Source organism: Priapulus caudatus, unplaced genomic scaffold, assembly GCF_000485595.1.
Source record: "Priapulus caudatus unplaced genomic scaffold, Priapulus_caudatus-5.0.1 Scaffold55, whole genome shotgun sequence".
Classification (NCBI taxonomy): domain Eukaryota; kingdom Metazoa; phylum Priapulida; class Priapulimorpha; order Priapulimorphida; family Priapulidae; genus Priapulus; species Priapulus caudatus.
Genome location: NW_014577116.1, coordinates 365,483 through 380,331, shown reverse-complemented (window position 1 = coordinate 380,331; position 14,849 = coordinate 365,483). Strand labels below are relative to the sequence as shown.

General features: G+C 44.5%; 1 protein-coding gene across 3 annotated transcripts in view; it reads left to right on the top strand.

Moving 5' to 3' along the window:
- LOC106820993 (MORN repeat-containing protein 3-like) overlaps window positions 1–3,585 on the top strand; it is a 5,972-nt gene extending 2,387 nt beyond the window's left edge. For all 3 annotated transcript variants that reach the window (XM_014825612.1, XM_014825613.1, XM_014825611.1), the window contains exons 2-6: window positions 1,168–1,399; window positions 1,531–1,685; window positions 1,854–2,013; window positions 2,416–2,600; window positions 3,069–3,585. In XM_014825612.1, coding sequence (XP_014681098.1) covers window positions 1,255–1,399; window positions 1,531–1,685; window positions 1,854–2,013; window positions 2,416–2,600; window positions 3,069–3,179 — 756 coding nt within the window. In that variant the 5' untranslated portion in view covers window positions 1,168–1,254 and the 3' untranslated portion in view covers window positions 3,180–3,585. The remainder of the gene's footprint in view (window positions 1–1,167; window positions 1,400–1,530; window positions 1,686–1,853; window positions 2,014–2,415; window positions 2,601–3,068) is intronic.
- Window positions 3,586–14,849: the final 11,264 nt, after the last annotated feature.

The following is a 14,849-nucleotide window of genomic DNA, read 5'->3' as shown; positions in this document are numbered from 1 at the left end:
GATGAAGAAGGCAATATCGTGCGGATGTGCTAAGGGGTGCAATAAGAACTGCTCATGTGCTAAGAATTCAGTCACATGCTACATAGGGTGCCGCTGCCAAGGACTATCAATCAAATGTAGCAAGATGCAGGACATCGGAACAACCGAGATCAGTGACAGTGGCAGCGACTCAGATAGTGATTAGGAAGAAAAGCCGATGCAAGTTAAACGTATAGTAAAGTGTTAACTTTGGAGCAATATAACTTGTTTGTTAGAAAAGCAAATAACTTGTCCTGTTTACACACTATTGACTATACATATGGGCAGTTTACTAGAAAGTTTCAATTCTTTAGTGGAAAGGATTTTTGAAATATGGAGAAAAATGTATTTTGGTGCAAGTCATATTTTGTAAAAAAATTGTCAGAAATCTCATTTTGGCCAAAAATTGTTATGCAAATCATCATCAAGCCCATTAAATGTGGTATCATCTTGTAGGGAATTTAATTCCCTTTAATATGATACCACACACATGGTGAGAGGAGGTTCTATTCAAACATTATCATCAAAATTGGTCAACATTAGTTAGACATAGTGGCCATTTTGAAAAAAATGGCCGCCATTTTTTTTCAGCAGCATATTTTCAGGGTAGTCCACCTGGAAGTTGATCAGGGAGGTCCCCTGAACATGTTGATACCAAACAACCTTTTACAACACCTCATGTCCGGTAAACCTGTCTTGCCCCCTGGGTAATAGCCTAAAATTTTTATTTGCAATGTGGCATGTACGGAAACAGGCAAAACGTTTGACTAACCAACTAAACGGTTGACCAATCAACTAACAGAACGTTTGTTGCTATTATAGGCACTAACTAACAGTAGCTTACATGTAATATGTATGTACAGTTAGGCACACTCCTGAGAATGGTTGTCACGAGCTATTAGTAATTCTAGGGAAGCTGTAGATGTGCTTAAGAACGTGACGATGAGTGGGGAAAATTCACGAGCATAATTACATTGATAATCAACAAATCATTGCAAATAATCGACAAGAATAATGCTAATTACCATGCACGCAACACTTGATTGTAGCCACCTAATTCATCATTGATTATTAAATAATTATTAATATTTATTATTTTCCTTAGTTGGTTCGCATGTTTGATATAACTTTCGTTTTCTATTCTGACAGGCTTTATTTAGATCATGGCTATGCATTGAGATGTACCACCTATACCCTCACACAGTCACTTCTCAAACTATATACCATTAGTTGAGCATGCCGCATTTAAAACCACAGCACAAGACACAACCTTTGTGGAAAACCTGGGATAATCTAGCACAGAAGAAAGGAATCCGGCATACAGTATATGCTGTGAATGGTGATGAATACACTGGAGAATGGCTGAACAACCATAAACATGGTATATATAAATTTGACCAAGAGAGTAGTTTGCACAGTGTAGCGGTGACGTGCAAACACCTAAATTCAATTTACATGAATTGGTAAGTTGCTTCTTAAACTACGAAATAGCACTTGAGTTTTCCTTTGCAGGCAAAGGTACTGAAAAGACTCAATCAACTGGTGCGATATATGACGGTGATTGGAAATGGGGAAAGAGAGATGGCTTTGGAACATACAGTGTGCCTGATGGCGAAGGCATCTACATTAAGCAGTACTCAGGCGGCTGGAGGAATGGTTTGAAACATGTAATACTGGCTTTCACTGACAGTCTTTGGAAGCTATTGTAATAATAAGAGTAATACCTGTATGTATGTATTAATCATTTAGAACACGTATAAAAGGTAATAGTGCATAATTCCAAAACGGAGATTGCATGAAATTTTGTCTAGTTGCGAGTATTTTGCTATTTTTAGGGATATGGTATGTTTTTCTATGGGAAAAAAGTATTCTATGAGGGAGAATGGAAAGAAGGAAAACGCAGTGGTTGGGGAAGAATGGTATATGATGACGGCTCCATATATGAAGGAGAATGGCAAAACGATTTAAGACATGGAGATGGAATGCTAAGGCTGCGTAAGTCCACTGTCCCACCAAGATAGCAACTGACTAATATATATATATATATATGCAGCTTGAATTGGCTGCCACAAGTGGACGAAGCTTGTAGAGTAGCGCTTACTTTTGTCCGTCAACAATAATCAAAGGTATTAAAACGGCTTCATTAAACGCGTTCGTATTCAGCATGTAGATGCAGGGGACGAACGGCTTCATGTGACGGTCTGCAGGCGAAACTAGACGCAAATAGTCAAATGTTAGTCTAGCAAGCAGCTAGGGCATGTTTTATTCAGTCGGGTTCCTATGATTGTGATCGCGGGTCTTCAATGAAAGTCGTTAAATTCAGGGACTCGCAGTAACTGAGTTGTAAGTGTTCTGCGCTTGCTGGTCATAATGCCAACGTTTATTGCTACCGTGCAGCGAATGAGAACCGCTACGAGGGTTCGTGGAAGGCCGATAGGAAGAACGGTCCGGGGAAGTTCTACTACCTTGACAGAGGTCAGCAATACAATGGTGTGTGGGTGGATGACGTGCCGCGGTGTGGGGCTCTTACAGACTACGGTCGGTCCAGCGCACCCATGCCAACGAAATATGTCATCCCAGAGGTAAGCGTCGGATGCGTGGTCGCGATGGTGCATTTTGAAGTGTCGCAGCGCCTTTGAAAGAATATGAATCGCAAACACACGTCTAATGTGTGCTGTGTGTGTGTGTGTGCCTGTCTGTGTGTATGCGTGCGTGTGTGTGTGGCATGCTTGCTTCAGGTATTGAACATGACGCAGGAAAACAATACATGTAAAGCTGCGTGTTTACGTACCGTTAGCACTTACGAGAAACCTTGGGAATATGAATGGCGCCAGGCGCTGCGTGCCTCGATCTATATAGCGCCACAGTACCGCAGCAGTGGGCGACGAAATTCAATATGATTGCACGATGCAATCGTAGCCCCAGGCGCTACCGGCGTTCTCTCATCTTAGCGTGATTAAGCGCACTTTATTGCCGCGTCGCGCATACAAGTGATATCTCGCATGTGCTCCTACATTTACTTGGCTCTTCTTGTGAACGTCATCTTGCAGTGTGCGCTGGAGAACGTAGGAGAGGTGTTGCTGGAGGCGAGCGATGATTTACAGCAGCTGGAGAAACGAACAAAGACCGATGCAAAACGATTGGCTCCAACTAGCGCGTGAACATTCTAGTATAGTTAATATCCACGCCGTGTAATATATGCCACTATTTACTACACATGCTGATGGCGTGGCTTTTAACTCGTGGGCGTGTGTGCAAATATACGTGTACCGCGTAGTGAATCATCCTTATTAAACTTGATCTTATAGCTATACTTCATAGCCATGTACAGGCCTGCGGCAACATTCCCAATGGTATACGTAAAGCTAACCTGATATATCGATGTGAAATTTCGTTTCGATATCCCACAGTATCGATGTTATCAGTAACTATAATTTATGTCTGTTGCCAAGCTATGCCCTGCATCTATGTATAATTTTCCAATATTCTTATACTATTATTTTATTACATAATATTATTAATCTGATATCAGCATGTTGGATTGTTTATAAAGAAACAACAGTAAAACTATACACGCATGTCAGCGTTATGATTTTCGTTATTCTAATATTCGTGTAAGATGACGTTGCGCAAATTAACAGAGTAATTGTTAATCGTCATCAAAAGAAGGCTGTTTTTATGCTAAGAGGCAAAATCAATCGTGGAATTGCGGCCTTTAGAAAAGAGGAGGAAGAGAAATTGGAGAACAATACCCGCTATAGAACGATCCACACGCAGTCAATTATTAACAGTTAAGTTAAATTGTTCACGGCTACACGTGCGGTGGACGTGACAGTTAGCAGAAGCGAATTCAGTACAATAAAACATAAACAACTAAAGTATAATATATTCAGTTATATATAGTCAGGCAAGCGCAAAGAGATTGAAAACTTGGGAATATTACTTAAAACGTAAAGTATAAAATTTAATTAAAATTAAACGTTTCTTGCTGTGGCGACGCTTATGTTATGTTGCCTAGAAATAACCATTTCTTACAAACATGCAGTCGATAATTGTGCACGCACGCGTAAACAGGCGGGCTATTACTCTCACTAGGGCCGTCACTCGATTACTAGTATTGACAGAGGGAAAATCGAAAAGAAAAACAACTGATATGTGCTTCCCGTTGTCTTCCGAGTTATTACCCGTTATCCATCCACTGGTTTATTCTTTTATATTTGCCCATACTGCCAGTGGTATTGATTGAGTCTCAGCGCATAATCGGGAATAATCGGGCGGGAATAACCGCGAAACAGCGGGAATAACCGCGTGGTTGTGCGCGTGCGTGCGTGTGCGTGATACGTAGGCCTACGTCCGCTCGTATGGGTGTGCGCGTGTCTTCGCGTGTGTGCGTGTGTAGTGTGTACACGCGTGTGCGTGGGTGTGTACGCGTGTGCGTGCGTGTGTACACGCGTGTGCGTGGGTGTGTACGCGTGTGCGTGCGTGTGTACACGCGTGTGCGTGCGTGTGTACACGCGTGTGCGTGCGTGTGTACACGCGTGTGCGTGCGTGTGTACACGCGTGTGCGTGCGTGTGTGCGCGAGTACGTGCAAGCATAGTTACCATGTATACATGTTACCATACATACATCTTGTATTCTATGTCTATGTAATTACCAACCATCCTGTATTTCTTGTGTATGTATGTGATATCATATGGACGTCGTCATAGCAACATTTAGTTGTAAATTATAGTAACTTAAAATTACGATTTATTAATATATTTGTATTCAATGCGCACACGCACGCACGCGCGCACACACACGCACACACCCACGCGCACACACACATACACTCGCGCGCGCACGCACACACACACACACACACACACACACACCACACACACACACACACACACACACACACACACCACGCGCGCACGTAGGTGGGTGGATGGAGGGATGGACGGACGATGGGGACGGACGGACGGGCGGACGGACGGACGGACGGACGGACGGACGGACGGATGGGTGGGTGGGTGGATTATGGATGGATGGATACGTAGGTAGGTAGGTGGGTGGGTGGTTGGGTCGGCGGTCGGACTGGCGGGCAGGCAGGCAGACAGACAGACAGGCAGGCAGGCAGATCGATATCGCTGTGTTTAAATGTTCGTTGCTCGAAGTTACACGTATTATTTACGCGCTTCGATTATTTCTACATTTTGCGCTATATTGTCGATATCCGCGCTGTTATAATCGTAGGAACCTGTCACCTGTCACCTGTCACCTGTCGCCTGTCACCTGTCACCTGTCACCTGTCACCTGTCATCTGTACAATGGGTTGAATCTGCACGTAAACGAGTTTGTCCGTAACGCACTCACGTCTCATTTGCAGCAATTGTCAGTTATTGATGAAGTACTCTATTGTATGGAAGCCCTGAAACGACATACGACTTTTTGAGTTTCCGAGTTTTCGAGTTTTTGAATTTCGTATCGTATATAGTACTAGAGATGAAGGTCAAGCAAGGGTCACACAGGGAAGAATGTAAACACGTGAGAACACGCATTGAGAAATGTTTTTAAGTCGAAAACAGACACACTGCGCATGCGTTATAACGGAGATTCTAAATTTAAATTAGGCCCTATGCTTTCCCGCTTAATAGAACACACATTTACTCTCACGGTATAAGGGATTCTAAATTTGAATTATGCTATCCCGCTTAAAAAGGCACACATATATTTACTCTCATGGTAGGGGATTCTAAATTTAAGTTGTTCTTTCCCGCTTAAAACAACACACATTTACTCTCACGGTAGGGGATTCTAAATTCAAATTGTATTTTTCCGCTAAATAACACCAATTTAATCTCACGGTAGGCGATTCTAAATTACTTTAATGTCACGGAATAACGCATGCGCAGTGTGTTCATTTTTGAACTTCAAACATTTTCTACGACGCTCTCAACACTTTATATATTGATCGGAAATTCAGAAACTCGGAAACTCAAAAAGTCGTATGTCGTTTCAGGGCTTCCATACTATTGCTCATGAGTTGCTGTAACCGTAGCAACTCTTCATGTCGTGAACTCGTAATCAACATCATCATACTCGTAACCAGTGAGAAAATCGTGTCAATTAAAAAGAAATTAACGCTTGGCAAACCGAGCACTAACTCTACGCATGAATAGTTTCGAGCTATTAATGTTCAATGCCTAAATCATATATCTACGTAATACAATTACGTAGTACAAATACGTATATGCATTGATAAACAGTAGAAAAATAAGTGCGTTATTTATGCGTTATTGCGTGCATTATAAATATAGCGGTTACATTGCTCCAATTTCTGAAATTCTCGTTGCCAAATACCACTGGAATAAATCTTTATGTATCGTAAATGCATAGCTATGTGTAACTTTGCATTGTATCTTTTGTTGCAAGGAGAATGACGGAAGCTCTTGCGAGACGTACATGCGTGCGTGCGTGCGCGCGCGTGTGTGTATGTATATATGTGCGGGTATGTTTGTAATCTATGCAAATGGTCCAACTGATGTGACCAAAAATTTATCCCCAAAACGCAAAATGATCGGGCTTTTTAACACTTATCTATCAACATAGACATCTCACCTATCTTTTTGTACACTTTCCACAACGTTACACCATGTATTTATCCATTTATTCCTAAAAGTGCCAGCACTACTTCCAAATTCCGTTTGAAATGCTGTGTGTGCACGTGTGACGTCACCCGAAATGTAGCTGCATCATAGCTGCAACAGTGTAGTTGCCATGTGTTTTGTGCCTATGATGCTACATTTCGGGTGACGTCATGCGTGCACACACAGCATTTCAAACGGAATTTGGAAGTAGTGCTGGCACTTTTAATGATAAATGGATAAATACATGGTGTAACGTTGTGGAAAGTGTTCAAAAAGATAGGTGAGATGTCTATGTTGATAGATAAGTGTTAAAAAGCCCGATCATTTTGCGTTTTGAGGATAAATTTTTGGTCACATCAGTTGGACCATTTGCATAGATTACATCTATGGCAGAATGTGCTATAGCCCTGCGGCAGCGATCCGCGGGCTATAGTACTAGAGCTAGGACAACACAGTTCGATCTTCGTACAGCAGGCTTCTGCGTCGACCTCCCAGGCTACTTCCGCCAACAGTTCCCGATGCGTGGCGCAGTACCCTTTCTAGGCGGTGGAGTGTTTTGCTCGAGTAGGCGATGGCCCGCTCCTCCCCATCCTGCTTCTAAGACAGCACCGCACCCAGGCTGGTCCCACTGGCGTCAGTGTTCACCAAGAACTCGACAGGATTTCCTGCCACTTCCAATGTCACTCAATGTCACCATGAGGGCCGATTCTGCAGTCTCATTCTCGGGAGGTCCCACGAATCCATCGGATCTTGGTCCCGGTCTTCGGGCTGCTTCTGTGTACGTCGGCCAGTTTCTTCCAGCCGCACCGTAGGGTTGTCTCACACCTCGTTGTCGCAGGCGCGGGCAGTCCCGACTGAAGTGGCCCTGCTCCCCACACTCGTAACACGGGCCACCTCCTCCTCTAAGTCCGCTCTGCCTGTCAGGTCCCCGCGGTGCTTGGCGGGCCATGTTCGACAGCTCCCGATCACTCGCCAGTTCCCTGAGAAGCCGTGCGATCTCCTTCATTTCCCTAATCGACTCGGTGCTTGTCTCTCGTGACCACTGTCTTCTTGCTTCGGGATCTAGCCCTGCTGCGGGGGCTCCCGACGGTGGTGACACTTCGGGTGCTGCGGGGGCTCCCGACGGTGGTGACACTTTGGGTGCTGCGGGGGCTCCCGACGGTGGTGGCACTTCGGGTGCTCTGGGGGCTCCCGACGATGGTGGCACTTCGGGTGCTGCGGGGACTCCCGACGGTGGTGGCACTTCGGGTGCTGCGTGGGCTCCCGACGGTGGTGCCCTCCCTCTCTCTATATAGTGGCCTCTAACATTTCCATCGGGCGATTCGTCCGGCGTCTTGCCTCACGTCTCCACGCTCCCTCTTCTTCTTCTTCTCGCTTTCTGCTCTGCCCATACACTTCCATCAATTTACTCCTCTCTGGACTCACCCCTCCTGGCTGGCTCAAGTCTCCTTGATTCCTCGGCCTGTCCCCTAGGAACTACTCGGCCTGCCCCGAATCCGCCGTGCTCTCCCCTACCTCCTGTATGTGCGCCAGCGGTCCCTCTATCTCACTGACAAGCTCTTCCTCGCCTCCACGTGTGCTCCTAGTCTGTCGTCTCGATGTTGTCATCCTGCCCGCAGAAATCCTGGTCTGTACGGCGGCAGTGTAACGTTTTTGCCTTCTTCTCCACCGTCTTGCCCTCTATCCGTGATCGTATACTAGGTTCGGGCGTGGCCGAAGTTCTCCTCGGGAAGTTACGTCTCCCACCCTTAGTCTCTCGCGGATGGTCCACGCTGAGACGTCAGCTAGGGGCTGACCTCCATGCTGCGATACACGGGGTGATACATATAATAGTATACCTGCTGGATAATTATTGGGGCAGTCACAAGTTTAGTATCAATCGCTGCCATGCTGGCTGGTCGCGCATGCGAAGACGCTGCACGTTGATCGGCCCCATGCAGCTGCAGCTTTAACCACGTCTGATGCTTTCTGGCGCAAGCTTCGATCTAAAAAGTCTTAAAATCTAAAAAAATCTGAAGCCCGCTCTGTGGCATCTGTAGCGATGGCGTGTTGTCCAACAATGTGGCGATTCCGATTTCAATTTACTGCAACGTAAAATTACCGCGACGTAAAATTTTACGAAAACGTAAATTTACCGCAACGAACGTTGTAGTAACTGATGCGCGTGAAACAATAAAAGCGCGGAGCCGCGGACGCATCTGCAATGTCGCAATCGGTCATGCATAGCTGCTACCACACGCTTTTACTTCACTACGCCGCGGCTTTGAATTAGGGACAGATGTTGAAGGGATGTTGACAGGGCCAGATTGTTGACAGGGACAGATTGTTGACAGGGACTGATGTTGAAGGCTGACGCGCAGTGATGTTTCACGAACAAGAATTTCGATGAAGCCTTTTACGGGCGTCGGGCATGTGTCATTCACTAAGACGTAATTCAGATGGCCGATGAATATCTGTTGCGTGGAATTTTGTCCTGCTTTCTTGTACGATATAGGTTCATCAGTCGTAAAACACGTACAATGGTTATATGTCGCAGTCAGTATAGCTGCATGAATGAATTTGACGTTTCTGTTGTTTTGTGTGTATCCGAGCCGGTGGTTTGGACTGTTACGAAAGGTTGTAGGCCTAATGCAAGTACTACCTACAGCAGTCGACAAAACGGCGCCGTGTGCATGGAGATTTATCGAAATCAACGACAAAATGTTTTTGTCGACTTTGGTCAACTGCAATTAAAAATTGATATCTTTGCCTCCAGGCCGAGGTCGGAGCTCTTCTGATGATCTGGATACACTGGTCGTTACAAACTACAGGCGATGAAAGACAGTTGCTATTAGAATCTCAAGTACAGAAGAATTTATCGTAATTGGACGGGGAAAATCGATCAGTTTAGCATTTCGGTTTCGTTTAACCGCTAAAATTAATACATCAGGTATCATCTAAGAACATCTATTTTATTGTTTGGAGTAAGTAATAGATGTTACCATATTTATATTACCGCTGGAACAGGCGACCGACGGGTGCTGTTCTGTAAGCAGTAATAACACGTTCTCTAAATTAGGTATCATTGCACCCTGTATGGCTCGTGCATGGCCAAGGAAAAAAGTAAAGTTAATTTAGAATCTCAATGTAATGAATGCAACAACGGTAAAAATGTGCGTTGTTAAACAAAGCCTACAGGGTAAGGTTTACAATTTTATTAGTCAGTTGGGTATTTTTTTTAGTTAGATGAGTTTGGGGTATTCCTAGTAAAGGAATGTTGAGATAAGCAGATGTTTATGCGAATTGATACCGGCTCCACGCTGCCATGTTAGTTGCTGCAATTAAATGCATTGAGACAAATTATTGAATTTGTGTCAATGGAGAATTAGAGCCCCCCCGCCTCTTTTGTGGATGTTTACTACGAATGGCCAGTAGTTCATTGATTTCAGCGATACGTGCTGATGATGCATTGTAGGTGCCGCATACGGTGACAGCCGTAATAATCGCCGGCTTAATAAAACGATCTCTTGACGGATAAAAAAACGAGACAGGAAGAGCAGGTGAGAGCTGCGTGAAAGGTGCTCCGGTAATCCATGTAGGGGAAATCCGGTTAGCGCGGCTACAGCCAAACCTGGACCAAGGTTCGCACTGCTGAGCACCTCGTCGACTCCCGAGCACATCAGGCCGTCTCTCTACAAACATTGATGGGATCACCGACATTTGTACACCGTCCGGGATTTTCGTCGTGAAGCTCGTGCAGTTATCGTCCTGCAGTTATCACGCGTGTCTCGCTTTACGCGCTCTGCTCGCAATAGTTATCTTCGGTAGTAGCGATATCGGTTATTTTTGAACTTATTGTATTTTGGAGTCGATTCGCTGAAAGGTATACCACTCAAGAGATATGATGTGGCGCAGAGGTATGTTTGGTTTGAAGGAGCGTTACTATGTCCTTCTAGAAACCCGGGACAAACATATAACTATAACTTTTTTTATTTAATTGGTTACTTTTTATCATATCTCCGGCTGCAATGAAGAAATTGAAAACGCGTTTCATTAAAGGCTGCAGAGATTTTGTTATTGGTTTGCTGTCTAGAGCGTTAATGGTAAAGCCGGCTGCGATTGCTGCATTATCACCGCATCAAATAAACTACTCATATCATATGCATTATTTTTGCAGGCAGACAGTAGTCAGTATAAATTATTCAACACGACGACTACTAAAAACACACGAAAACGGGGGTATGATAGTATTCGCAGGAGAACTATAATATCAATTGTGTTTTATTATCACGTTTAGGGGCTCTGCAACGCTAGGGGCAAAATTATCGTAATATCGAATGAAGCGGTTTTGTATAAGCCATATCGGAAAGTCCGCGCCGCCATATTGAGATTAGATTAGAGGGGTGATAAGTTTCTATATATAACATAGTTACGATAGTACTAGTCTAGCTTTTTAACCTATAATTCTCTCCACTAACTTCGTACTTCAATTCACATGTGCGTTTCTGTTTACAGAAACATTTACAAATATGATTGTGCTCATTTGGGATATTTTGTAATGTTTGTGTTAATGCAAAAACTAAAAACGCACGAGTGCTTACATTAATCACAGGCACTTGCAGCGTTTCAATAAAATATAATGTTAAATAAATACGAAATCTATTTACTACCAAAGTCTTAATGTTTCTCTACTCTCTTTCGCCTATTATTGCCGACAATTTCCTGTAAATGCCGTGCAATTAAATGCTCCTCTGCAACACACATGTACATTGCGCGCACGCTGCCGCACACTGACACACCATACGCGTGCGCGCGGTGTACATGTGTGGCGGCAGAGGAGCATTTGCACGGCATTTACAGGAAATTGTCGCAATAATAGGCGAAAGAGAGTAGAGAAACATTAAGACTGGTCGTAAATAGATTTCGTATTTATTAGCATTATATTTGATTGAAACGCTGCAAAGTGCCTGTGACATTAATCATGTACTTTCCGTAGGCGCGCCGCGGCCATATTTTATCTCCCTTTTTCTATGACCTTAATAACACAGATGGAGCTTTCCCGATATCACTTATTATATCAGCGCAGCTCTATCGTCGCGGTGCCTAGATGTCTCAATAATGTCTTCTGACCTCATTTAAATGTTGGTATTGTTATTTCCTTCCAACAAAGTTCTGACTTTCGTAATCTGCGTGTATTCGCCTCTGTACGATATACCGAGATTTACTTCTAAAACGTTTATATTCTATAATTAGTGTGAGAGAAGGTTAACACATGTAAATACAACTGTATAAACAACAGAAATTACGCCCACAGGACAGAAATAAACGAGGAAGGTGGCGATAGTAGTCCCAACAAATAAGTTCCTGCAGAACAAAAGGAAGGCGCTGCCAAAAGCAGCCCCACCACTGCATTAAATGCGCACTTTTGACTTTCGGAATTTATCTAGACACGTTGATGAGTAGAAAATACGTCCCCCACCCCCCGGGGGGGGTGGGGCCGCAGCTGCCCTCTAATTATTTTGATATTGTTATGATCATTATTATTATTATATTTTAATTTGAGTTTCATTTCGTGAAACTGTAAATTAAAGACAGTATTCACTCTTCCATTACTCGCGTTAGCCTTGCGCGAAAATATGCTCAGGGCCTAAAGCAACTGAATGCCTATTCAACAATACTCCGCTAACGTAGTAGTTGCTTTTTTACACTGCCAAAACAGGTAGGAACTAATGCATGCGCGAATTATTTTTCAGCCCGATCGCGGCGATTTAGAAATCGCCTTCGAAAAATTCGCTCGTGCATTTGTGCCCCCTTACAGCGACCGCGACTTGAGTACGGGCGATCCAGTCGCCGCGATCAATCGCGCATCAAACATGCTTTGATATTTATTCGCCCCGATTTTAATATCGCCGGCCCGATTCAGGACCGCCGAAGAAATATCGCTAGTGTGCCAAGAAATCGCTCGTGTGGTCACTGCTGCCGAAGCCATCGAGCGAACCCATTTTTAGAAACTAATCAGAGTTTGCAATAATATCACGAGATAGAAAAATGGCGGGCGGGGGGGGAAAACCCATGGACTGAAGCATCGACGAAAGATAAGGAGGCTTTTTCGGCGCAATAATCCAGCCTTTTGGACGCATGATTTTATATTCCCCAAGCGATTTATTCGTCCTTGAACGCCGTTTTAATAAACAAACTTAAATTGCAGCGACCACGCAAACCTATCGTTTGCTGGGACGGTTATGAGGCGCCATGATGCCGAGGCGCGCCGAGGATTGACACTTTGTGTCTTCCAATAACAGGCCTACGCCGCACCAGACTTTGAATATTTTTAAATATGGAGATCCCATTGGACCACCAATTCGCCGATCTCAGGAACTAGGGCATTCTGCTATGTTAGAACGAGTTTTCTACAACAAGAAGACAACACGCTGTTTAGCGCACTGCGCTACGTCCTTCTGTTGAATTTTTGCATCTCAGTAATCAGAATAAGCCCCGCCTCCTTCGGTGATGGGTATGAATGGGGCGTCATCGACGTGACCAGTTACTGTACCTACTGTCTTTCGCCAGCCTGTTTGCCAGCTTGTTGCACTATTTCGTCTCTAGAAAAGGCCTTTTTGTGCATTTTTTTCGCTGAAATTCAGCACTAGATTGCAATAATTTGCATTATCGCGCCAAGTTAGATGCCTCGTGAACGTCTAGGAAAGCATTAGAAGTAAAATTGGTATTGTTGTGTACTTGTGACATTCCGTCAGGTGGCGTAGCCGCAGCGACCGGCTGGTGAATTTGTATATGAAATGTGTTCATAGACAACTTTGTAGAAATTCGCGTCATAGAGCTGGCGAAAGTTTCGAGCGGAGCATAGAGCATGAATCTGTAGTTTTTAACATGAATAAAGTGTAAGTTTTGTATGTGCAGTAACAGTGTGAGTATTTTTAATTAATTTCTGTTCGATGGCTTATTCAGGCCTGCCGCTATAGACGCCCTCTACTGTTGTTCAACACCTTTATCTTGGCTTATTGGCGGGCCTCGAAATGGATATCGGAGGCAGGCACCCTTGCAACACGCGTGTTTGTTTACATATAGCTTTGTGACGTACGGTGTTCGGGAGTTTTCTGCGATGATAACCTCGTAATTTCTCAGCATTTCTTAAGGTAAATGGAACATTTTACCAATTTAGTGCGTCAGTTAGTCACGGATATGTCACAGTAAGTACTAACCGTATATGTTCCACATACGTTCACCTATTTTGCACACAGGCGGTCGAACATTGTGAAAAATTGTGTGAATATTTATTTTTATTGAGACGTTCAAGTGCCTGTGCTTTCAACAGTCTTGTACGTCAATGCACGTGCGTCAAGAGCGACAAACTCAACACAATTTCATCTCTGTTATATGTTGACGCCTGAAATGGAGTGATTGATCAGGGAGGGGTGCATGTGTAACGTTGTTGCCTTCTTCTCCACCGTCTTGCCCTCTATCGTGATCGTATACTAGGTTCGGGCGTGGCCGAAAGTTCTCCTCGGGAAGTTACGTGTCCCACCCAGATTCTACCAGGACTCGCGGACGAAACGGAACAGCAACAAGAGACGTACAGAACAACGCTTTTATTAACACACTACTTACTACACGGGAGAGTGGTCGCCAGTTACAGCAGCGATCACTCTCGCCTACCAAGACTATGCTGGGTGCTGGCGCATAACACGTCGCCACTTACTTACCTCGCATCTCAGAGCGCGTTGGAGATTCACTCCGCTCTCACTGCGGGCGCGACGATGCCCTAGCCTCCTCGCTTACACAACAATTACCAAACGTCCTAGCCATCCGGCCTAATAATTAGCACTTATAAAGTAGAGACCGGGGGAATAACACGTCGGCCGCTTCTACTGTTGGGCCGTCAAGAGAGCGAGCACGATCACAATGAATGTATAACTGTAACGTTGACGATAGTACAAGGAGATGACGGGCAACACACGGACAGGATCGACTTCGCCACACTACCCTCTTACTCAAACTTGTGCTACCTCCTGGAGCACTTCTAATCTCCCGTAGTCCTGGCTGGCAAAGTCGGTCATACCCGCGCGCACCCCCTCATCTCTCCGTCTGCTAGTTATTTAGACCAAAACGAAACCAAATCCGGCGAATACCATATTTTCCCAACAACGGTAACATCACACTAAAGCAACAATAATACTGCGAGAAACATACAACGATGTCTG